At 29.7% G+C, this 24,880-nt stretch overlaps 14 protein-coding genes and 2 pseudogenes across 16 annotated transcripts, besides 2 other annotated features; 11 read left to right on the top strand and 5 right to left on the bottom strand.

Moving 5' to 3' along the window:
* Nucleotides 1-133: 133 nt before the first annotated feature.
* TVAGG3_0670220 (amino acid transmembrane transporter protein) lies at nucleotides 134-661 on the top strand (the record flags this gene model as incomplete). The annotated part of the gene is made up of 1 exon (XM_001320916.1): nucleotides 134-661. The coding sequence occupies one exon, from the start codon at nucleotides 134-136 to the stop codon at nucleotides 659-661; it is 528 nt and encodes a 175-aa protein (XP_001320951.1).
* A 275-nt stretch (nucleotides 662-936) lies between these two features.
* TVAGG3_0670210 (amino acid transmembrane transporter protein) lies at nucleotides 937-1,164 on the top strand (the record flags this gene model as incomplete). The annotated part of the gene is made up of 1 exon (XM_001320915.1): nucleotides 937-1,164. The coding sequence occupies one exon, from the start codon at nucleotides 937-939 to the stop codon at nucleotides 1,162-1,164; it is 228 nt and encodes a 75-aa protein (XP_001320950.1).
* A 1,817-nt stretch (nucleotides 1,165-2,981) lies between these two features.
* Nucleotides 2,982-3,461, top strand: TVAGG3_0670200 (protein of unknown function, DUF4108 family; the record flags this gene model as incomplete). Its single annotated transcript, XM_001320914.2, has 1 exon — nucleotides 2,982-3,461. One exon carries the CDS (start codon nucleotides 2,982-2,984, stop codon nucleotides 3,459-3,461), a length of 480 nt encoding a protein of 159 aa, XP_001320949.2.
* Nucleotides 3,462-3,961: 500 nt separating this feature from the next.
* Nucleotides 3,962-4,198, top strand: TVAGG3_0670190 (N-acetylmuramoyl-l-alanine amidase family; the record flags this gene model as incomplete). Its single annotated transcript, XM_001320913.1, has 1 exon — nucleotides 3,962-4,198. One exon carries the CDS (start codon nucleotides 3,962-3,964, stop codon nucleotides 4,196-4,198), a length of 237 nt encoding a protein of 78 aa, XP_001320948.1.
* Nucleotides 3,962-5,080: a mobile genetic element.
* On the bottom strand, nucleotides 4,223-4,438 carry TVAGG3_0670180 (uncharacterized protein; the record flags this gene model as incomplete). The annotated part of the gene is made up of 1 exon (XM_001320912.1): nucleotides 4,223-4,438. The coding sequence occupies one exon, from the start codon at nucleotides 4,436-4,438 to the stop codon at nucleotides 4,223-4,225; it is 216 nt and encodes a 71-aa protein (XP_001320947.1).
* TVAGG3_0670170 (uncharacterized protein) lies at nucleotides 4,508-4,980 on the top strand (the record flags this gene model as incomplete). The annotated part of the gene is made up of 1 exon (XM_051242371.1): nucleotides 4,508-4,980. A coding segment is annotated over one exon (473 nt), but the record flags the coding sequence as incomplete, so codon positions are not given.
* A 491-nt stretch (nucleotides 5,081-5,571) lies between the features above and the next one.
* Nucleotides 5,572-22,137: a mobile genetic element.
* TVAGG3_0670150 (uncharacterized protein) lies at nucleotides 7,037-7,509 on the top strand (the record flags this gene model as incomplete). The annotated part of the gene is made up of 1 exon (XM_051242370.1): nucleotides 7,037-7,509. A coding segment is annotated over one exon (473 nt), but the record flags the coding sequence as incomplete, so codon positions are not given.
* TVAGG3_0670140 (phage tail repeat-like family) lies at nucleotides 10,092-10,928 on the top strand (the record flags this gene model as incomplete). The annotated part of the gene is made up of 1 exon (XM_051242369.1): nucleotides 10,092-10,928. The coding sequence occupies one exon, from the start codon at nucleotides 10,092-10,094 to the stop codon at nucleotides 10,926-10,928; it is 837 nt and encodes a 278-aa protein (XP_051088956.1).
* TVAGG3_0670130 (phage tail repeat-like family) lies at nucleotides 11,135-11,527 on the top strand (the record flags this gene model as incomplete). Its single annotated transcript, XM_051242368.1, has 1 exon — nucleotides 11,135-11,527. The coding sequence occupies one exon, from the start codon at nucleotides 11,135-11,137 to the stop codon at nucleotides 11,525-11,527; it is 393 nt and encodes a 130-aa protein (XP_051088955.1).
* TVAGG3_0670120 lies at nucleotides 11,607-12,271 on the top strand (annotated as a pseudogene). The gene has a single exon. A coding segment is annotated over exon 1 (665 nt).
* TVAGG3_0670110 (uncharacterized protein) lies at nucleotides 12,618-12,947 on the bottom strand (the record flags this gene model as incomplete). The annotated part of the gene is made up of 1 exon (XM_051242367.1): nucleotides 12,618-12,947. The coding sequence occupies one exon, from the start codon at nucleotides 12,945-12,947 to the stop codon at nucleotides 12,618-12,620; it is 330 nt and encodes a 109-aa protein (XP_051088954.1).
* Nucleotides 13,095-14,057, bottom strand: TVAGG3_0670100 (uncharacterized protein; the record flags this gene model as incomplete). Its single annotated transcript, XM_051242366.1, has 1 exon — nucleotides 13,095-14,057. A coding segment is annotated over one exon (963 nt), but the record flags the coding sequence as incomplete, so codon positions are not given.
* On the bottom strand, nucleotides 14,473-14,942 carry TVAGG3_0670090 (Prim-pol domain family; the record flags this gene model as incomplete). The annotated part of the gene is made up of 1 exon (XM_051242365.1): nucleotides 14,473-14,942. A coding segment is annotated over one exon (470 nt), but the record flags the coding sequence as incomplete, so codon positions are not given.
* Nucleotides 16,377-17,358, bottom strand: TVAGG3_0670080 (annotated as a pseudogene). Its single transcript has one exon. A coding segment is annotated over exon 1 (982 nt).
* A 1,232-nt stretch (nucleotides 22,138-23,369) lies between the features above and the next one.
* Nucleotides 23,370-23,858, top strand: TVAGG3_0670060 (uncharacterized protein; the record flags this gene model as incomplete). The annotated part of the gene is made up of 1 exon (XM_001302538.1): nucleotides 23,370-23,858. The coding sequence occupies one exon, from the start codon at nucleotides 23,370-23,372 to the stop codon at nucleotides 23,856-23,858; it is 489 nt and encodes a 162-aa protein (XP_001302539.1).
* Nucleotides 23,859-23,933: 75 nt separating this feature from the next.
* Nucleotides 23,934-24,338, top strand: TVAGG3_0670050 (uncharacterized protein; the record flags this gene model as incomplete). Its single annotated transcript, XM_001302539.1, has 1 exon — nucleotides 23,934-24,338. The coding sequence occupies one exon, from the start codon at nucleotides 23,934-23,936 to the stop codon at nucleotides 24,336-24,338; it is 405 nt and encodes a 134-aa protein (XP_001302540.1).
* Nucleotides 24,339-24,880: the final 542 nt, after the last annotated feature.

Genomic DNA, 24,880 nt, shown 5'->3' with positions numbered 1-24,880 from the left:
ATACTGCTTATAAATAAATTACACAAATTTTGGTTTTATTTCAATCAAAACTTTTTCACTCAAAAAATTTATAATACAGCAGAATTGACAACCAATTTGACAACTTGCCAAGATAATTAATATTTCGTTCAAGATGCGTAAAAACAAGGAAATTGAGATGACATTACTTCCAGATAAGAACCATGAAGTTCCAATTTGTGGTGTCATGATGGATGCTCCTTCAGAAGCATCAACTTCCATATCTTCATTAAGTACAGCAACACATTTCGATGATATGGATATCCAATCATTAGAAATTGATGTGCGTAAGAAGCAAGGGTTTATGGCTACTCTATTTAATCTCATGAGTGCTATGCTCGGTGCAGGAATCTTGGCAATACCTAGCACTTTCGTCAACACCGGACTAATAATATCAATTATTTTACTCATAATAATCGCCCTCCTTACGTTTTATGCTACATATATCGTTATTTCTGTTGTCAGAAAAACTCATGCTGAAAGTTTTGCAGATCTTGCAGAAAAAACAATCGGAAAGGCAGGAAAAGCCACATTATCCGCACTTACGTTAATATTTCTGATTTCTCTTGAAATTGCGTATATTTTAATCCAAATGTTCAGAAGAGATGTATTGCATCGGCATTGGCAATGTCAATTATTTTAGTATTAGCGCTATTGTCAGTTGTATTATGCTACTTAAACCTCGGAGAAACTCTTTAAAGTAACGTATTAAATTCATTTTCAAATAATGACATAATAATTGTAATCACAAGAGGTGTATTCTTCTTTATTGTGTCATTTACGTTCCCATTGATATCTCAGACAAGTTTATCCATAATTTCCGCTTTAATTTACGACGCACCTTCACATACAGTCCTAGAAAACAAGAAGAGAGCAGTTGTTTTGTTATTAAATCGCTTCTTCCCTCTTGTTTTACCCATGTTCCTTACAGATATTAAGCCTGTTGTTGGAATTGGTGGTGCGATCGGAGGTTGCATTGTCAATTTCAGTTTCCCGGCTTTGATGTATATCAGAGCATCAGACCAGAAATTCACGTACTACAAGAATGTCTTTGCATCACTGTTTGGCATTTTTGGAATTGCATGCGGTGGAGTTTCCACGTATATTGCAGTTATTGATGTAATCAAAATGTTTAAGAAAAAATAGTTATTATTATATAGTAAAGTTATTAGTTATATGTATAAAAATGTCTCAATTTTTACTTTTTTTTTAAATGCTTTGAGGAATGAAATAAAATGCATATCCTATTGTAGATTTGTATGCAAAGGTAGGTTAAATCATTCGTAATACGAAATTTTGACAATATCACATTCAAATTTGAGGACTTTACATGTTGTAAAGCGTTTACAAATGTAAAGTTTATTTTAGAAATCAAAAAAATTTACAGGTGCTCCAGCACGCAACGACACGGTAGTTTTAGGAGCGACGCCGCAAAAGTGACATCGAGGTTTACATGCTGGAAAAATCAAGGCTTTAAAAAGTGCTTCTACCAAAAATATGAGAGAAAAGGGTAATTTTTTTTGATGAAATAGAATGTACATACGAATTAAATACAATCCATAGGGTTGCAAATTTGGAAGCACAGCATAAATTTGGAAGAGAAAAAATTCATTTTTGGAAGATTTTCTGGAAGTTAAAAGATTATATGAATATTCATGTGTTGTTAAGATTTATATGATATGTAATGCTTGTTCATAAGTGCAATTATATTCCTTTTTCCAATAATTTTTAATCCTATTTGATTTTATATCGAATAGGAAAATTCTCAGCTATGTATAACACAAATCTACTCGATTTTCAATGATTTTATAAAATCAAAATTATCAAATTTATTGGCCTAAATTTGATATACACTTGATAAATATATCTTCCTTTCCTTATCATCTTTCTTAAAATTAACTATATCTCCTTGATATTCAAAATTTATTTTTGAATTCTTCTATTCCAATTTATTTAATAGATATTTATTTATAATTTTTGACAACTATTGTTATATCATAAAAAATACTAGATAAAATCATATTTCATTTTCATTTCGAATACAATTGAGACCAAAAAGTTATAGAATTTTAAACTAATATAAGGGATAACATTGCTATTGGACACTGCATTTGTAGTATGAATTCTAACCCCCATGAATGAGGGTCATGGTGAGTAGTATATGAGTGCGGGTTGTGTGACTTTTTTTGTTGCATCTATATATAGACGATGCATTAAAATATATTTATTTATAAATCATTAAAAAAATTAACATTAATTTTAAAATAATTTATTTTTTATCTTTTATAAAAGAAGCTATATATAGATGATGTCAGATATTCCGCGATTAATTAAACATTGTTTAAATCCTGAATGGGTTAAACTTCAATTTAAAAATGAAGATTGTGAATTATTAAATGAATATGAAAGCCAAAATAAGCTAATGAGGTATAAATATAATGATAAAGAATATTTAATTTCATGGAATCAATGGAGTCATAATCAAAGACCTCATAAACGAGAAGAAGAAATTGAAAATAATGAAATGGAAATCATTGATGACATTAAAGAGGATGGAATTCCTAAATTTTGTAGAAAAACCTTTAGAACTAAGTTAGGAGCATATAAACGTAGAGTATTAAATCCTGAATATCTTAAACATCAATTTAAAAAGGAAGACTGTGAATTATTAAACGTTAATGATTATGAAAATGCAAAATCAAAACTGAGATATAAATATATTGGAAGTGATGAAAGGTGTAAAGATAAAGATAAAGTTTATTCAGTTTCATATAATAACTGGCACACGTTGGGGATAAGAAAACATTTAGGAGATTATGGTAAAAGTTCCGAATTCTTCAAATCTAGTATGTACGAGAGAATAAAAGAAATCAGATATAATTATCATTCATGAATGAAAAATAAACTTTAAAAATTCATGTCTTACATTTTTTGAATAATTTATTTTTTTAATTCGTATGAAAATGAGTGGATCAAGATTCGTAACCGTCAATCAATTAATGGATGTTCTTTCACCAATTCTTGAAAATGTTAAACAAGTAGATGTTTATTTCGATGATTATGTAGAAAGTATATATTATAAAGGTAAGTTTAATATTAAACCTATTGCTTTTGCATTTGATAATAAATTAATTGAAAATGCAAAAATTTGGGAATTAATTCCAGATATTGAATTTATAACAAATATTAATGATAAATGGTTTAAACGAATTCCAACCACAAAAGTTCTTTGTAAATTAATGATCAAAACTGAGGAAAAAGAATTTAACGGGTTTAAATATCATCCAAATAAAGTTTCAGAACTAGAAAATGAAAAACTTCAGAAAAAATTAAACGATAGACTTTCAAATGATCGTATTGAAAAAATAAATAAACTAGCAGAAGTTGCATTTAATAATGAAATATTTGATGAATATAACCTTGAACTCAGTGATGGACTTTAAGTCCTGGGCACTTTGTGCCTTGGGCTTTAAGGACCCAGGCTCAACGAGTCATGATTTATGAAAGCAATAATTTGATTTATTCGCTCTTCAATAATTTCTATTCTTTTTGTTAAATCATCAATTTTCATTAATGAGGTGATTCTTGATTGAGGAATAGATTTTAAACTAACAACACCTTTTATTTTTGAAATTTTGAATCCATGACCCTCTGGGTCTTGGACTCTGTCCTCAACTTTAAACATTTTATTCAATTTACATGTTGTCAATTCTTCAAATAATTTTTTATTATTAGCATAATAGTCATTAAATTCTTCAACAGATGAAAAAATTTTTATTTCAGTAATTGGTTTAACAACGTTTATTTTTTGTTGAACATTTTCACTTTCATTTATTTCTTCCTCCTTTGTTTCATTTATTTTTAAAATCGGTTTCATTTATCATTAAATAAAAATTAGAATATAAGTGATGAAATATATTTTTTAATTAATATTAAATCAGAAATGGCGGCAGGATTCTTTAAAAAATTATGGGATGGAATTAAGAAAGCTGCAGGTTGGGTTTATAAAAAGGTTATTAAACCTGTTGCTAACTTTTTGGCACCAGTAGCGAAAACGGCAGGAACTATCATAGGTGGAGTATTAGGTACTAAAGCAGGTAATCCGGCGATGGGAGCACAAGCAGGTAACGCAATTGGTGGAATAGCTGAAGGAATACTTAATAAAATAGGAGGTGGTTAGTGGAAAAATAAATAAATATTATTTTTATCTTAGTATCGGTTGAAGTCTTTGATAAACTTTTTCTCCTTTATTTAAAATTTCTCTTATTGGGGCAGCTTTTGGCGTTATTGATTCAGCAACGTCACTAATTGCTTCTTTATTCTTAAATATCCAATTTGCTCCTTTCTTCATTGTTTCCCAAACTTTATGCGCTCCTCTTTTTACTTTATCCCACAGTTTCTTAAAGAATCCTGCAGCCATAGTTGATTATTTCATTAAAATTAAAAATTCATTTTCATCTTTTAATTTTGATTTTTTATTTAATAATAAATGACGACTAACTATTTAGTGCCAAACACTAAACCAATTAATGGAAATGTATTTCATTCATTCGAAAAGATAAATGAAATATTCGCAAAGAATGACGGTAGAAGATATTATAGAGAACTTGAAAGTTCATGCTATGACTCTGATGCTCCATATTTTGATGATAAACAAACTCATTTAAGAATTACAAATCCGGCTCATGATGTGAACCAATTAGGTGACACATATATTAAACGCAAAGTTAAAGCAACTCTAGTTTCAAATAAAGCTTTCACATGTGATGCCGCTTTTAAATGCATGCGTTTATTCGTTGGTTACAAATCATCAAATCAAAGCTTTAAACAATTAGAAGTAGAAACCGAAAGAGGTGATGCCGGTTATCTTCAGATGGATTGCGCCCGTGAATCTTTCGCATTTGCAACATATAAACCAAAATCAGAAAGGAAAGTTAAAAAGTTTGTTCATTCGTTATATAATAATGTTCAAAAATATGATAACTCAGTATGTGGTAAATATATTGACCCTCAGAAGTTTTCAAGAAAGCAAATGAAGAAGTTGATGTCACTTTTGATATGATTATTCCGGTAAATGATTTGTTAGCATTTCAGGCGTTCGATGATTATCCTAAATCATTTGGTGAAATCATTCTTAAATATTATGTTTTCAGGGATACTTTAGTATTTTGTCAGGTTGACCCGTTAAGAGTTGCTGATTTACAAAATTACGTTTATGAAAAGATAACTGATGAAAATTATGAAAAGATTATGAATCATGTTTATAAATATGATCGCAAATTCCAACAAATCGGACTTCCTGCAAAATTAATTACAGGCTTAGCCGCTACATCTGCTGACGCAACAGTTGAAGACGTTATTATTTCATGCACAAAGATGGAAGTTTTAGAGGATAAATGCATTACACCAGGATACGGTTTAATTGAAGAATCAGTTAAAGCAATACCACGTTTATTTAGTAAGGAAGATCCATTCATGATTCCAGCTCAACATATTGACGTTCGTTCACTAAATGGAGGTTGCATCACTCCTGAAGGTATCAGCTCAGATTTCTCATACGCTCTTCATAATGTTACAGATGTTGTGTTAGCATTTCCGAAGAATGCAATGCAAAGAACAGTTTTAGAAAATCCAATGCTTCGAGGTCTTCAGGTCACTATAGATTCCAGAAACTTCCCCGATCAAGCGATGACCACAGTGGGCGACATATTCTTTACACGTATGCTTCAAGCTTCTGATTTAGATGGAGTGAATGAATGCACGGAAGAATACGAGGACTCATTAACTAGACCACTGAATGATGATGATGGCACACCATTAGCTAGAACATGGAAAGACCAAACTTCATTCTTATGCACTATTCCAGTTCAACGTGATGGAGCGGGTATATTCTTTGATGGATTAGAAACTTTCAACTCACAAGTTACAGTACAAGTGAAAGCTTATCCAATCATTCAGGGTGTAAATGACACTTACTGTTCAAAGTGACAAATCCTCCTCAGGTTTGGTTTACTAGGACTACATATTGGACATGGACACCGGATGAAGGTTTGAAATATCATCCAACAGGTACACCACCGCAGTATAGAAGTTCATATGATGAAATATTGATGAATAGAAATGTATAAAATTATAAATTTATTTTTGATTAAATGGATTTAAATTCATCCACCCCTTATGAAGAATTAGCAGGAGTATATAATACATACGTAGATGATATGATTAATGAAGCATTGAGTGATAATAGAAATGCTCTATCTAAGGAAAAATTAATGAAAATTCCATATTCTGAATGTTACTTAAATTCAATCACTGCAGCAATTGGTAAACAAAATAAAGGTAAAACATTAACGATATTAAAACAAATTATCATTATTGCTAACACTTCCCCATTCACATGTGTTAATTTATATCAACCGTTCAGGTTCACCTTCAGATGATACATTTGAATCTTTAAAGCATTTAATCAAAATTCCAATTATTTATTTATCACAAGAAGAAGCAGAAGATTATTTAAAAAACTTTTTAATGTATAAAGAATTATATAATACAATCAAGAAGCAAGGATTAGAGGATAAAATTATTGATAAACAACGAGATGAATTATTTGAAACACTTTCTATTTCAAATTTTGATAGAGAATTTTTGCATTCACTCATTTTTCTAGATGATGCAGTGAAATCAAAACTAATAACAAATGAGAAATCATATTTTAATCAGTTATTAACTCAATGTCGACACATTCAGTGTTCATTCTTCATGGCTGTTCAATACTTTAAAGCATTAAGCACAAACATTAAATCAAACATGTCCACCCTTTTCATTTTCAGTGGTTTTAGTCGTCAACAGTTGAACGTTATGCTTTATCAAGTGAATTTACCAATGAGCATTAATGAACTTTACACACAATATCAACAATTAGGAGAACATGGAAAAATAATAGTTGATTTAAATAAAGGTTCCATTAAATTCGAATAACTTTTTATAATTAATTTTTATTTTTTATTTATAATTAAACATGACAGAAATAGCAAATCTTCTACAGGTTCCATTAAAACAAGGAACAAACAAAAAGGGTGCATATAATAGAACTATGAAAGTTCCAGACGGAATGAAAGAATTAGTCCACATTGTTGCCGGTCTTCAAAAGGATGTTAAACAAATGAGAAACGTTTTAACATTACCAGAAGCTCAAGCATATGCCAAACGTCACGGACCAAATTGGGAAGCACACGAAGCAGACATTACGGGTCCAAATGGAAAACCTGATGGAATAAATGAAGTCTTTGTTACTGATGGTCAAGGAAATATTAAAGTCATAAATGGGTATAAATTAACAATGACGGATTATCCTAAACGTAAAGCATATAATGAACATTATCCTATGCAATTTGATGAAAATGGAAAAGCTGTTAAACAATACATTGGAGAAGGTGAAAATGGTCCAATTAATTCATACCGTCATAATCCATATTCTTACTTCAATGAAGAATTAAATGCTATTGAAGAGGGACCGGATGGATTACCACGATATTCTAACCAGTTTGATGGTCAATATGCAAATTTGAGATCTGAAATTCCAGCTAAGAAATTCTTTAAAGTTGCTTTATTCGATCCAGTTTTCGCAAATGTTAAAGATGAACTTAAACAGCAATTCCAACCAATTATAGTAGCAAGAATTGCATCAGGTGCTTTATCTCAAGCATTCAAAGATTTAATTAAGAAACCATTATATCAGCAACGAGGTTTAACTTATGATTTAGTTAAGGAATCAGATAAAAGAAAATTTGAGAAATCAAATGATTATAAGAATGCAATTAATGAATATATTCGGTCTATTAATTTCGATGAAAATGCTAAAAATCAACTTCATGAACAAATACAGGAAATAATAGATTCAAAAGTTCCAGCAAAATAAAAGTTTAAATATATTTTTTTATTCGAATATAAATGAGAAGACGTTTCACTAGTCAAAAGAACACTAACGCAAAAGCAGAGATTACGGTTGGTTATAACGTAAATGATGATAAATCACGAATTATTCAAAATGTTAAAGTTAATGTTAGTCCTGAATTAACAAGGTCAGCAACTCAACCAAATTTATTAACTCGTGACTTACCGAAGAATGAGGAAGAGCAAAATAAAGAAGATGGAGACCCAATCATTTTATCTGAACCTGGTAAAGAACCTGTTGAAATTCCCACTTATCCAACATACCCAGCACCACTTGATAACCCAGGAATCTACGATTACAGTCGCAATGCGCCATATAAAATAGACATTAATTCTGAATTAATGAAAATTTACCGTGATATAATAACTGATAATTATGATTCAATAATAAATTTAATTGACCAATCAGGTTTAATTATTTTACCTTATGAATCATTAATTCACATTATCGCCATTCTTTGTGATGTTCAAGATTCAGACGTGAAGATTCAATTTTTCATAGATGATGAGGTTTCATGCTGCGGAACAGTTGCAAAAATAAATCCTATAAAGGATATTAGCACAATTAAGATATCAAAGAACGGAACAACAACTGAACTTCATTTAACATATAATGATATTTATAATAAAATAGTTGATGAATATAAAATATCACTTGAAAAATTCTTTGTTAAGGCTATTTAATATTCAAGCATTAACATTATCGAATAATAATCCTTTGAATCATAATCAATAATAATTGACCTTTCACCAGTTTCTATCGTTTGTTTTATTTCTTTTTGTTCCCCACTATCTGGATCGGTCATTGTAATTGTTTTTGTTATAGTATCAGCTTTATCTTTAACTTCAATCTTTTTTCCATCAGGATATTTAAACCAAAATTCCAAAAATTCGATATTGTCAATCTGTTCATATTTTAATCTATCAATTGCATTTTTAATACCATCTGAAAATCTTATGAAATGGTCATTATATGGGTTTGATTGAACTAAATTTGAATGAAGTGAAATATAACCTGATGATGAATATGACATTGACTCATATTTTCTGAAAACACTAAAATTTATAACATGAATGAATTTCTTATTCGTTGAATTTATGAATTCTTGAGGTAATCTTATTCTAGTTTTATTTATCACTGGAAAATAACGCTTTACCATATTTTTAATCGTAATAAAAAATGTCAATTATCAATATTATTTCGAATAATAACTGTGAATTAAATTTAACAGTTAGCGGAATTTATAATGTTACTCTCGTTTCTGTGAGTGGTAAATTTAATCCCATTCTTTTAGACCCTTCAGATTATATATCATTTATTAAAGATGACCTTGAGCCGCATAGCGGCGGGGTCGTAGACCTAAAAACGTATGATATGTATATAAATAATGTGATAGTGAGGGGGGATATTAACACAATTTTAAGTTATTTAAATGAATCATTTATCGTATGGTATGAAGAAAATTTTAAATCAAAACCTGATAAACTTTTTGAACTTGATGAAATAAATAACCTTATTAAATTTCCGCTGAAAATTAAATTTTGTACTCCTCATCTTCGTTCATTGTTGGGGATATTAAATTTTGAAAAAGATGTTGGGGATGTTTTGTATTCTGACACTGGTTCTAATTTCATTTTAATCAAATGTGATAAAGTTAATACCCCAATGAGATTTTCACATCAAACATTAGACCCTAACTCTTACCCATCAATACAAAACATTTTATCCATCAACTTAAACATATTTTCTTTATCATATCCGTTTCAATTATCTGGGAATTCATTTATTCTTCATTCAAAAGATTTATCAAATATTAAATTTAGAATAACTGACCTATTTGATTGTGATTTAGAATTTATGAATGAAATATTATGGCAATTTCAAATAGAAAAAATAGCTGATGAGATAACAGATTAAATATTTATTTTTAAATCGTAATAAAATGATTAAACAACAACCACAGACCATTACATACGCCACATATGCATATAATTCAAAGACGGCAGAACAAACGCAAATGTTGAAATATGGAGATTTGGAGATAGTATTGAAAAATGACCATTTTGAATTCGTTTGCAAAGGTGGTGCAGTGATATCAAATATAAAAGAAATTTTATTTATGAATTCAAAAATTAAAGGAATAACGGATGATATAACATCAATTCCACCAGAAGAACAAAGATATTACGCATTAAATGCATTTCCTAAAGTTTTGAAGATTGGAAGATTTAATTTAAATGAGGAATTCATAAAAGGTTTCCTAAATGACATAATGAAGAAAGCAGATAAGGAATATGTTAACGATGAGTTAGCAAAGAAAGCAGATAAGGAATATGTTAACGATGAGTTAGGGAAGAAAGCAGATAAGGAATATGTTAACGATGAGTTAGCAAAGAAAGCAGATAAGGAATATGTTAACGATGAGTTAGGGAAGAAGGCAGATAAGGAATATGTTAACGATGAGTTAGCAAAGAAAGCAGATAAGGAATATGTTAACGATGAGTTAGCAAAGAAAGCAGATAAGGAATATGTTAACGAAATATACCAAAGTTTGATAGGAACAAAAAATATTGAAACTATTGTTGGTGACTTTTCTGTCAATGAAGAAAACAAATATTTTAGATGGGGGTTTGTACAGTCCTTAAGAAATGGTATACGGTATACTCATTCCGAAAATAACAATGAAATGTATGTAGGCTATATAAAGAATAATGGTACACAAGTTAAAGTTCCATTAGACAACAACTGCTACTTAAACTTATATGGAGACGAACAAAAGAAATATTTAAGAGTTTATGAAATGACGGATATGACAGATATGACATTGTCTAACGTAGCTCCAGCACCGTATTATTATGACTATGGTGTTGACGCACATGTAGACCCAAAAAAGCAAACATTATATTTAGAATATTATAGATATAAAAGATATAATGCAATAGAAAAACGAGAATAGTATACTATTATGAAGATGACAAAAATAAATATTATAGTCAAGATTTTACATACCCTGAAAACATAAGATTATATTATAAACAATATTCTGACACAAACCAGAAGAAACCCGAAATAGTTACACTATATTTTAAGTTCAAAAGAGACAATCCTATAATATCTCATATGTTTGATTTAATGAACCCAGTAGGTTCTATTTATACATCTATGGATGTGAGAGGTCCTCAAGCAATGTTTGGTGTTGGTGCATGGGAACAAATAGTCGACAGGTTTTTGTATTGTGCAAACTCTTCAAAGGAAACAGGGGGAAGTAAAACGATTACAGGTGAAAATTTACCTGCACACAGTCACTACATAGATTTAAGCACATCTCAAGCAGGTTGGCATAAGCATAGATATTGGGATTGGTCAGGAATGACAAAAGGTAAAGGATATGATGTTAAAGATGATGTTAAATTTGCCATAAATTGTTACTGGAGTGACACTCAGGGAGAAGGAAACCATACACATCGCGTTTCAGGATATACACAAACAACGGGACAAAGTAAAGAATACATGCCACCATTTATGACTGTATTCGCATGGTATAGAGTTCAATGAATTCAGTCCAAAAATAATTAATTTCATTAGTTTTAAAATTATTTTTATTTATTTTTTTATTTTGTATGTAAGAACAGTAATGTCGGTCGAAGCACAGACGTTCACGAACAAATCTAATGGCGAAACATTCACAAAAGGCACTTATAATGGTATTGAAGTCTTACGTAGAGACAAGGATGGTTACATTAATGCAACAAGATGGCAAGAGAAGCAGGAAAGTTAAACCATTTAAACAGATTTCTCAATAGTGCTAAAATGCAGGAAATTCTTGAGTTTTGGTTGAAAGAATACGGTCGAGCCAAAAGTGGCTCAACCTCAAAACAAGCATTTTATGAGCTTACTAAGGGCGTTATGAATGAATTCAAAGGTATTTACATACATGCTGACCTCGTTCATTTTGTTGCTGAATGGTGCTCTGTAAAGTATGCATTTTATGTCAAAGATATTATGGACTCCATAGACAAGAAAGTTCATGAGAAGTTAGATGAAGAAGAACTCGAAGATACAGTGGAGAATGCTAAACTTTGTTCGAAGAAGAAGTTGGAAAAATGTTGTGAAAAACAATTAGAACATGAACGTGAGATATGTTATGGTTATAGAGATTCTCCATACGAACTAGACCAATGGGAACAAGAAGATTTAAAGAGAGAATTTAGAGAATATGAACTCGCTAAGATAGCATTTGAAGCTGCAGAAAAGAAGTTAAAAGTTTGGGGTTGTTTTGTACAAAAATATTGTGAGTAAATGAACCATTTATTTTTGTCATTAACGACCAGAAATATGTGTTATCATTAATGTTTCGGGTTATTCAATAATTAATTATTTTTGAATAACCGAAGGTGCTACCATGTTACCATGTGCTACCAGGTAATTTAACTTCTATGAAAAAGTGTGACAACATGACATTTTGACAACAACACAGGAGGAAGGTAATAATTAATTATTTTTGAATAACCGAAGGTGCTACCATGTTACCATGTGCTACCAGGTAATTTAACTTCTATGAAAAAGTGTGACAACATGACATTTTGACAACACAGCAGGATTAATGCAAAAATAAATTCCAATCATACTTTATAAAGCTAGACCTTCAGGTCTCGCCGCTTAGCGGCTCATTTACAGGTATTTCATCGTCAGTAAATGAATCCTCATTATCGTTTGGTTCAACCTGTTTATATAATCCTTTCATTTCTTCTTTCAAAACATAATACCATGTCTGTTTACCGTCTATTCTTCTATGTTTCCTATCACATTTATCCTTAATACTCATTTGAAAGTTTTTGTCTTTCATGTCTGATGGTTTGCAGAATAGAGCATTTTCACACGTCATACCTGCACACAATTCATCATAATGTGTATTTATCCATACATCTAAAGGATTTGATGATAATTCTATTAAATCTTGTTTGGCTTCAGTCATCGGAATGATTCGTACATTAAATGATGAAAGGTCATATTGCATAAAATATGTTAAAAGGTTATCATAAAATTCCTTAGTGCATGAATCCATTAAATTCTTGAAATAATCAAATTGACCCTTAAATTTACCATTAACTCTTAAAACTACGTATCTTCTGTCTCCAACTTCAATTTTGACAGGGTAAACGTTGTTAGTTACGAAAATGAAGTTTGCAACGTTCTGTGCTGTTCTTCTGGGTTGATTCTTTTCATTAATTCTAATCTCATTATCCGTAATAATTGATTTCAAAGCGTTGAAGTTTGCGAGTCTATCTTCACCCACATTCTTGAGTTCATTAAGTATAAGAAGCATTTTATTTTCAACTACTGAATTGAAATTACCCGTTAGCTCACTTATTTCGGTAATGTTTTTACATGAATAACCAGCGAGGAGTTCAGAAATAATGTCTGTAAATCTGTTTTTACCTGTTCCCTGAAGTCCTTTCAAAATAATTGCTGTTTCATTCTTGATTCCAGGATGTTGAATCATTGATGCAATCCAGCCGAGAAGGTATTTATACACTTCATCGTTATTATCACAAATGGCTTCTTTAATGAAATTCATTAACATCTCAATTTTTGAGTAATCTGGTTTTTCGAGAACGTTGTATTTATAACCTTGAAACGTTGAGAAAACATCTGGGGAATCAGATTTAAAGCAAACACCCTTAACGGTTAATGAGGATAATTGATTTAGTAGTACATCCCATGCTGTTATGGTTTTACCTTCTTCTTTAAATAATTTAATCATTTTGAGTGACTCTTTCATGTTTGATTGAAGAACGAATGATATTTGATTCATTTTGTCGTGGATATTATAGTCCTTTTGAATGAAATATTTATTTCCACAATCTACAAAACGGATTACACGTGATAAATCCTCAATTACTTCAGAACTGTTTTTATACTGATGATTTTCAGCCTTGCGTCTAATATCTGTTATCAAAAACGAGTCATCAAGTTTGATATCAAATGTTATTTTTGGCTTACGTAATAAAGGTAAAACGTATTCATCATAATATTCCTTTTGGTATAGTTTTAGAATCTTCACTAAAACAAATGGAGAAGTCATTAAATGTGCATATCTATTACGTGCTTTTTCAAAATTACTTTTAGCATTTTCAGTTAAATTGCAGAAGTTATAAACGTTATCGTATGCTTCATTAATTAAATGATCCGGTAACGAATTAATAGCTTGAAACAGTGTGAATAATGTTATTTCTTTTTCTAAATTCATGTTTCCACCGTCATTATGTACTTCAAAATCACAGATGCCATCAACTATGCTCTGAGCTAGTTTATCGTCAATGTTTACATCTTTGTTTTCATTCATGATAGTCTTTATTTCTTCATTCTTCTGTTCAACTCTTACCTTAATATTCAAATCATTTAATATATCATTCACTGTTCTAGTTAATGTTGAATCATAACTTCCACGAATGAATGAGTATGTATTGATTGGTTCTGTTGCATTCTTGCGAACTCTTGAATCAGCCATAACTACTAAAGAACGCTTTGAATCATCCATAGAAGTCATTATGTCAATATCATAATCATTGCAGGAATAACATTTAATCATTCTGTTCGAAACTGAATAGAAGAAATTAGTGTTGCAATAAATGTGAAGACCTCCTGATGCGGTTTTAACGATAACATCTTTATCCGAAAGTTTTGATAAAATGTCTTTTCTAACTGTTTCTTTAAGTTCATCATTGTACGATTTATTGATATCAACATCTATAATCGTTAAATTTGAAATTTTATTTACTAATAAAGCCATACCAGTTTTCCTTCCTCTTCCTCCATCATGTTTGAGGTAGTTATGTAAATCAATCTTGTTTTCACCAATTCTTTCGTTGAGGGTTTTAGTTTCTGCCACAACTAATTCCTCAGCTAATGAATCAATGATATTTTCATCAGAAACGATATAGTTGTTGCTGTTGTTTGTTGCTGTCATTTATATAGGAATAAAAAATAAAAACAATTTTAAAACTAACTTTATTTTTGGACTGCATCATATTTTCCTATGTTGTTGTCAAAATGTCATGTTGTCACACTTTTTCATAGAAGTTAAATTACCTGGTAGCACATGGTAACATGGTAGCACCTTCGGTTATTCAAAAATAATTAATTATTACCTTCCTCCTGTGTTGTTGTCAAAATGTCATGACCTTCAGGTCTCGTCACACAGTGACTGTTGTCACACTTTTTCATAGAAGTTAAATTACCTGGTAGCACATGGTAACATGGTAGCACCTTCGGTTATTCAAAAATAATTAATTATTACCTTCCTCCTGTGTTGTTGTCAAAATGTCATGACCTTCAGGTCTCGTCACACAGTGACTGTTGTCACAAACTTTAGAACGGCATAATTTAAATTTTTATTTTTATCATAAATGAATACCCCACAAGCTCAAAATTTACCACGAATCATAACAAGGGAGGAAATGATAAAAATGGTGAAAGAACATGTTAAAAATAACAAACCACTAAAATTGAGAAAATGTGGTTATGCAGTAATGATGGAAAGAGAGATGTTGTCGAAGAGGAATAAAAATTAAATTTGGATAGAGTTTAAAAATTCATCTTTATTAAATTCATCTCTTCCAATCAATTTATTTATTCTATTAAATTCTTTTATTTTTGCTTCACTCAGTAAGGATTGAACGATAAGTTTCTAATTTTTCGATTATTTCTTTATCGTTTTCAACCCCACCGCATTGTGGCTTTTTTGTAATAGCATATTTTTGATTTAATTCTGTTTAGTTTCTTTTTATATTCATCGTCTGGACTCTTGACTGCTTCGTTGTCACTCATTTCTTACGAAATAAAAAAATTAAATATTATTTAAATATAATGGAGTAATAAAATAAATCGGAATTTCTATTAATTTATTGTTAACCTCAACTAATGCATTGCCGTTAATATATCTAACAAATTCAGCTATTGTGTCAAATCTTCGTCTTCTTTTTTGTCATTAATTTATCAGTTTTTTCCATAATCGAGATGAATTAAACTTTATTTCCTTGTTTAAAATTCGAGCCCTGAATTAATTTGTTCACGTTTAACATCATTCAACCTTTCCATTTGCTTTCTAATATATTCCCATTCTTTTGAAATATCATTTTTCATTTCACTGGTTTCATGTTTATTGTTCTATGCCATGTTATTATTGTAATAATATACTAACTGTTGTATGATGGAGTCATGATTTCCATCCCAGTATATCTGACCGTTAACCCCTAACGCATCTCTAAGAGTTCTCATTACCGCATCAACTATTTTATTATGAAATGTATATGGAGAGGATAGAAGTAAAAATTAATTTGTGGGAAATAATGAGTCATAGCTGCCTGAAATCTTTATCACCATCACCCCTTATATTATCTACTCTTTCATGATCTAGTAAGTATTGAATAGCTCTTCTTTTTCCTGTTCTGTTTTCCCTTTCACTGGAATGCAATATAAATATCTAGTGTTAATGTTAATGGCAAATAAATAAGTAACGTTTCCTCTTGAATATTCTAAATGATCGATTTCGTATGAATATGGATATGGTGCAAATGAAGGGCGACTAAATTTTTTCCTTTAACGGTTGAATTTTTGGGTCAATTGGTTTATTTAATATTTTGAAATCCTTTTTAAAATCTTTTTGTTTCTTTAATGTTTGATAATGGATATAATAAAGTGAATGATGAAGGATTAACTGAAGGAGGAGGTGGTACTGTCGTTGGAGTTTTGGTGTTGCAAGTGGTTTAATTTTATCTGCTTTGATTTTGGATGATGAAGTTTTGGAATTCATTCCTTCCTTCATTAATTCTGGATGTATTCTATTCATTTGTTTTTAAATATTGCTGTATATAAAGGTTTAATATACTTTCCCGCTTCGAGTTTATGTTGAAGGATGAATTCCAAAAGTTGATCTTCATTTAAAAGTCGGGCTGAATATGGTTAACTAATGAATCATAAATTAAAACTTGTGCATCATTTATGGTCTGAAGGACCTGGGTGTTTTGCCTTTTGTTTTTGCTCCTTTTGCTTTTGCTTTTGCGGCTCAGGATTTATATAATTAATATAATTCATCAATATCTTCTTCTGTTAATACTTTATTTTTGAAATCTTTCAATTGTTTAAGTTGTGATTTACTTTTTCCTTTGAATATTCATTATTTTAATTTTGTCTTTAATTTTAGAAATTATTTTATCATGATATTTCAAAACTTCATTTTTATAATACGAATAATAATAATCCATATCATCACCCGTTATATTGTTATCATGTTTTTGGAGATTATGATTTTAATTCATAATAATTAAGAAATTTTGATTAGTACTAAAATCATCAATTAAACTTTTTAAATCTGTGTTATCCATTTATATAAAAATAAAATAAATGTTTTAAGGGTGCCCACCTCTTGAATCATAGTATCAAAAACCATCATTAACGGTTCCTTTTTGTCTCTTCTGTGGCATTTTTATTAAATAAATGGCATACAACATCCATTTTCACAACATACAGCCTTAGTGGTGTGCTCCTGTTAATGCAGTCTTACCGATTGTTAAGCGAGTCATTGACCCGTTTTTTAAGTTGTAAATTTAATATTCTGACCATCGAAAATAACTTTATCATTTATTATATCCAAATAATTTTTAGTGTGTAATTGTTTATTTTGTCGTAAACTAACTCCTTTCATTTTTTGTGCAATCTTTTTAAAATCACTTCATCAATTGAACCGTTGAATGAAGTATAACACTTAGGACATAAAGCAACCATGTTATCACCTTGTTTCTCAATTGCTAAACCCAATAACTTCTTCTCATGTGCTTTTTCTTCAGCTTTATTCTTTAATTTTAGGTTTAAATTTCTCATTAAAACAAAAGAAATCAAAAGGTGCGAATTTGTAAATGTTTTTATCATAAAATTTTTTATCGGTAACAATTGCTTGAAATGCTTGAGTGTTAGGAAGATTTGGGTCGCCAGCAATAGCCCAATAAGATGAATCAGTATCACCTTCAATGAAATGAAAACGATTAACATTCATGCATTTATACATAAAATCATAAATGAAAACCAAATACCAGTATTTTGCGTTATCTAAAGTGAAGAATGCCTCTTGTAAACATGTATCATCTATAAAATCTATCTTTAAGCATCACTTGATACGTATCTTCACCTATTTCTCTTATGTTTTTAAACTTATTTGACATACATGCAACGCGTGCCTTCTGTGCATTCATTATTTTAGTCTTTGCGTAATTTTGTGTATTCATTGCATCGTAACCATATGATCCATTAAGTGAAATCTTGCAAAATAAACTTTTTCCTTTATTTCCTTCTAATTCAGCCTTTTGTCTTTCATTCATAAATTCGTTCGCAAATTCATTAAAACAAGTGTTTTTCGTAAATGTTAAAATTGATTGAATGTCATCAATGATAAAATGAAATCTGTCTATTAGATACCAAAGATAATAAGAAGAAAATGGTTGATATTGGTTGTGTGTTGATGCTAACTGAGTTAATTTTCTTTGTTTCTGGTCAACTGGTAGATTGTTTGATTTCATGTAATTATACATAAAACTGCCAATTGTTTTTTCATCTGTGATAATATCTAAGTTTCTTATTATCGGTAAAAAGTTTATGTAATCATTAATGTATTTTTCATCAATGTGACCCTTTACTTCAGCCACGAATAAAGTATTTTTCTTCTTAATAATTCCCAGTGCTTTTGCTTTCTTTGTTGCTGTATCACAAATGATAACACCATTCAATCTTCCCGGCATATACATTTTATGGTCAGTATATTGAATGAAATCATGAGGATTAGATGAAAATGATGAAGGATATAATGAATTAAAGTCAACTCCAACAAATGAGTCATAATGTTGGTGGTGTCCTCATTTGATACAGTTTTAGTTTCTGGATTATATGAAAGTTTATTAATGTGCGTGATTCCTTTAAGATTTACTCTATGTTGAACATTTGATAAACCACCAGTAATTCCATTACGGAGAATGTGATAAGCTTCAACTGAATCTAAAGTCATTGGTAAATTATTTTTTAATGTATAATTTCTTAAATTAATTCTTAAACGTTGAACATCCTCATCTTTATTTGATTTTACGACATTGCAATAACAACACATTAACTGACAATTTTCTTTAGTATGTGGTTTTTCATTATCGATTCTATCTAATGTTGGTTTATTTGCATATGTAAGCTTTACCACACATTTTGCATTTAGATGAAAGGATTAAATCGTGATAGTATTGAAAATCATCCATTGAAACATTATTTTTAGTATCTCTTTCTGCTTTTTCATCTTGTTTCTTATATGATTCAATTTTATATTTCCAATACTTTTTTGTTAATTCAAAACTTGATTCCACATTTTCTTCTTCTGGATATGTTTCGTTAGGATTGAAGTTCTTATATGCTAAAGCGTAACGAATCATTGATGCATTCGATGATAAAGAAAGATTATGGAGCATGTCAATTTTATAAACAAATGTTTCTTCAATAATTTTATCAATTGGGTCAATCATAATTTCAACATCTTTATTGCAATAATGAATAAAATATTCTAATCTATTCTCAAAATTTTTAGCATCATTGAGATATATTTGATAATCTGAATCGGATATTGTTTCTTGAGTTAATGCTGAATAAAATGAATCTTTCGTGAATGGTTCCACTTTATATAATTCATCTTCGTAATTCTCCCATGTGATGAATTGATAAGGGAAAAAGGATTTAACACGTGATTTATTGTTTCCGAAATCTTGAGTGAATTGGTCTAATGTTCCACCGCTATATAATTTCTGATGTCAATAAATCTTAATTCATATGGACAGTTTGTTTTCTTTACAATGATTTGCTTAAATTGAGAAGAAGAACCCAGCATTGATTTTATTTTCCATTTTGCAGTGTTTAAATCACGAAGAATTAAATTTAAATCAACTTTCCCGAATTAAAACCTATGATATTCACTTTATTGAATTCCTCATCTAGAAGTTCTTTAAATGCTTCCTTCTGTTTTTCATTTAATGTATGGGACAAAGTCCCCGCCGTTTGGTCCGTTTGCGGCTTCATTAATTCTTCATATTGTTCAATATTTGATTTAGCAACTAATGAACAGGTTGAAAATAAAAATTCAATCCAATCAGAGATGAACGAATCACTTGATGTTAAGCAAAAATTCCTCGTAAATGTTTTATCACGGTCTACGACCTCGCCGCTTCGGTCTGAAAGACCTTCAGGACTCAAAGAGTCCGTTTGCGGCTTTATTTTGACAGTTGATGATACCATAAATGGTTTTAAGTAAGCGTTCAAAGTTGCACATTCAGAAAGTTGAAGTTCTTCTTTAGTCTCTAATGTTTCGAAGTCAAAAGTAATATAATATCTTGTTGGTTTATAATATTCCTGCAAATTGTGAGCTAATAGCCATTGATATATCTTCTGTTTCGTAATATGTGGTGCATATGGTTGTTGTGTGTTTTGCAATTGAACGTCTTGAATTAATCTTCCATTATTTTCTTTACATTTCTCACAATGTTTTAAAATCTTCTTTGGTTTTTCCTTTCTGGGTCATCACGGATAGAATATACTTCTTCTTTGCAAAAGGGGCAAACTTTATATCCTGTGAGTGCTTCAACGTCTGTAATTCTGTCAGTGTGAAGTTTTCCACATGGACTCTGTGTTAATAAAATATTTACTGTTTCAAATTCTGGATCTATCATTATTGATTCCACTAATGGAAAGTCTACCTTATTTATGTCTACGTCTTCTGGTTGAGGGTCACAATAATAAAAATCAATATTAACGTTTAACATTCTTGCTAACCTCTCACTTTCTGATGAAATGTCAAATCCTTCATATGCATCTATGGCTTCATTTAAATAACTTCTACGAGTTTTAGGATTAACAACCATCAGGAATGTTATAGAAGCGTTTAAATAACCTTCTACCTTCGGCTCTTATTTGATTATCATTCATTTTAGCTGTTCCGTTTTTGTTCATTTATGTAAGAATAAAAAATTAAAAAATAAATAAAATAAAGTTTATTTTTTTAAAGTCCAGGGCTAAAGCCCATAAAATGAATTAAGAACACATAAATTTTTATCATCTGCGACGTGACGAATACATTTTAATTTACTCAAGAATGCGTACCCTGATACATTAAATCTAATTCCTGTCTTATTTAATTTCACAACTTTGAAAAGGAATGTATGAATAGCTATAAAATGATGAGATGATGTTTTATGGGTTGCTTCCATTTTTTCTGAAATAAATGAATAAATATAATGTTTATAAGTTTTCATATCTTTTATGTTCTTAATAACGAATGGTATAGACCTTTCAACTTCATCTTCCTTCGGTGCTGTTCTTTCATATGAAACATTATTGGTATCTTCAATAATGAAACCACAATCGCATAAAATTTTATATGTACCAATTGTTTCTTTTGATATTTTATCTAACAAATCAAAAACTTTATCAACACCTGTACATTTATTTAAATAATAATTTGTGTAAATATCATGGTCTTCTTTCTTAATCGTATTTGTTGCATATGTTACATTTTTCAGTGCTTTTTTTGAATTTTTCAGAATCAAGAGGAGGTGAAAGTAATATACATGGATAATCTCCATCGTCAATAAATTGTAACTTATGTTTATGAATAAATTTTGTGCCTTCTTCTGAAAGTGTTTCATCTATTTCACCATCTAATAAATTTTTAGTAGATTCCAAAAAGTAATTTTTATATCTTTCTTCATGAGATTTTTGAACTTCTGATTCTGAAGCTGGGATATTCATTAAACCCTCTACTTCATTCTCATTATATTTTTCAACTTCTCTTAATTCCTTAATTTTTTCATCTATTTCGTCTCTTATTTTTTCCAGTCTTTCAATTTCATCATATTCATCATCTTTAATCCGTTCTTCATAATATTCAGGGAAAACATCAGGTTCTTTAGGTTTTTTCTTCAGATGTGGGATATAAGAAATTTATAACATCATCTTTATTCATTTTTCCATCATAATCTAAATCATTTAATAACTCCGCGAATTTTTGACAATTTCTTAAATAATATTTATTAACTTCATAACTCGCCTCCTCTAATATATCCTTTATTTCCTCGTTTGTGAATCCCAATTTTTTAACGTCGTTAGTTTTGACACTCATTTTCATACGAATTAAAAAAATAAATTATTCAAAAAATGTAAGACATGAATTTTTAAAGTTTATTTTTCATTCATGAATGATAATTATATCTGATTTCTTTTATTCTCTCGTACATACTAGATTTGAAGAATTCGGAACTTTTACCATAATCTCCTAAATGTTTTCTTATCCCCAACGTGTGCCAGTTATTATATGAAACTGAATAAACTTTATCTTTATCTTTACACCTTTCATCACTTCCAATATATTTATATCTCAGTTTTGATTTTGCATTTTCATAATCATTAACGTTTAATAATTCACAGTCTTCCTTTTTAAATTGATGTTTAAGATATTCAGGATTTAATACTCTACGTTTATATGCTCCTAACTTAGTTCTAAAGGTTTTTCTACAAAATTTAGGAATTCCATCCTCTTTAATGTCATCAATGATTTCCATTTCATTATTTTCAATTTCTTCTTCTCGTTTATGAGGTCTTTGATTATGACTCCATTGATTCCATGAAATTAAATATTCTTTATCATTATATTTATACCTCATTAGCTTATTTTGGCTTTCATATTCATTTAATAATTCACAATCTTCATTTTTAAATTGAAGTTTAACCCATTCAGGATTTAAACAATGTTTAATTAATCGCGGAATATCTGACATCATCTATATATAGCTTCTTTTATAAAAGATAAAAAATAAATTATTTTAAAATTAATGTTAATTTTTTTAATGATTTATAAATAAATATATTTTAATGCATCGTCTATATATAGATGCAACAAAAAAAGTCACACAACCCGCACTCATATACTACTATGGTGGAATCACTTCTAAGCTTTATTAAATCGGTTAATCTTCTCAATCACCTTTCTTTTACACCGCTTATATTCAAAAATATCGATGATTCTCATTCAAATGTCAAAAGCCAAGATGACACGCCAGTTATTTTTTCTGAATATCTTCAATTCATAAGACTTACCGCAAGTTATTTTTTCTGAATATTTCGAATATTCACATCCTTATTATAATATTCACTGATTTATCTGAATTTACTTTTCTATCGAATTTTGCAAATTATCGGAATCTGTTACACTTAACAATCAATCATTTGGAAAACTAATTGCGTATTAAAAAAATTGTAAATCGAATATGTGTTCTCAATCAAATTTTTGAATGATATAGATTTCAGAGTTGGTTCAGCAGTAATGTCTTGCGTTTCAGGTTTCTCGATATCTTCTTTTATAGAGATCCTTCTATTAGTTCCTACAGTAATTCTCAGAGTCAAGCTAGTAAACACCATTGAAATCCCCTTCTTTGAAGTATCTGTTGGTGTCAATACATCAGCAAGTCCGAATAATGGAATATTCTTTGGTCTTGTGACAGGTAATATCATGTCAAGTGTTCATAGAAGGAAGTTCCAGTTCACAAATTGGTTACAATTCCTTCATCTATATGATTTTGGATATAGTTATATCATTGAAGGTAATCCAAATATTTCATACAATCATTCAGGAATAGTAGAACAGTATATGATCAAAACAGATAAAAATAGTGAAAGAGCAGCTAAAAAACTATCAGCTGCTTATTATTTTTATTATAATACATCGTATAAATGGTTATGGATATCCAATGACGATGTTTCCGTAAGTATCACGCGTCTAAGAAAACTTGTGAGTTTATTGAATACAAAATAGGATACTGACAGAGATACAGTTGTTTTAGGAGGCTGTGTTGGACATCCAAACCCATTCATTCAAGGTGGAAGTGGAATGATTCTCTCCAGAAAAGCAGCATATAAATTCACAGAATTCGGAGTTCAATGGATAGTTGAAAAGGTCATTTGGGCTGATGACGTAGAATTTAATGAATTTATTTGGCATATTGGAGAAACTCCAGGTTCTTGCAATATTCCTCATATGGTTGGACATCCATTAGATGTTCAAGTACCAATAAACATGAATGCAATACCAGAATGCAACAATATAGAAAACTATCCACATACATGCTTCAAAAAACCTCAATCAGCAGATGATATTGTTGCTATTCATCTAAATACTTTTCCACATGGTTGGGATCAGATACAAGAACTCGAGAAACATATAGGTGAAGGTTTAATGTGGTATAATGTCAGATTCAGATCTAATTTATGCAAAGTTACAAATAAAACAAATTAACATCATTCTTCAAATAATTGAGCGAAGCTCAATTATTTGAAGAATGATTGGAATTCTATATTCCTTCAATAATGTTCCACCACAGTTGTCTGAAAAAATCCTCTATAAATTTTTCTGTAAACTTCATAAAAAAGTGAAAAAAAATAGAATGTCTTAAAAAGTTAAAAGCAGTAATTTTCAACTTTTTAAAATAATTACTAAAAATTATTTTCAATTAAGGTTTCAAAAAGTGGATTAGTTTACAAATCCTGGGGAAAAAATTTATTGGGGTTACAGTTTTAAAAGCACATTTTGATAAAGGTCATCTCAAATATTTTAAAATTTTTAAATAACTTTTGGGTGAACTATTTTACTTCAAAGCTGTTATATAATTGAACTTAATTTATGAGAGTTTGCCAATAAAAAATGTGGTGATACATGTTCAAGGTCTTTCTTGTATATTTACTTTAGATACTTTCATATGTTCGGAAAAGGAATTTATATAACACGCATTTAATTAACCAAGATTATAATGAATTTTATGATGGTGAGTATATAAGTGC

The sequence above is a fragment of the Trichomonas vaginalis genome, chromosome III (assembly GCF_026262505.1).
Source record: "Trichomonas vaginalis G3 chromosome III, whole genome shotgun sequence".
NCBI lineage: Eukaryota > Parabasalia > Trichomonadida > Trichomonadidae > Trichomonas > Trichomonas vaginalis.
The sequence above is the reverse complement of the archived record's forward strand: the minus strand, read 5'-3'. Positions and strand labels throughout refer to the sequence as shown.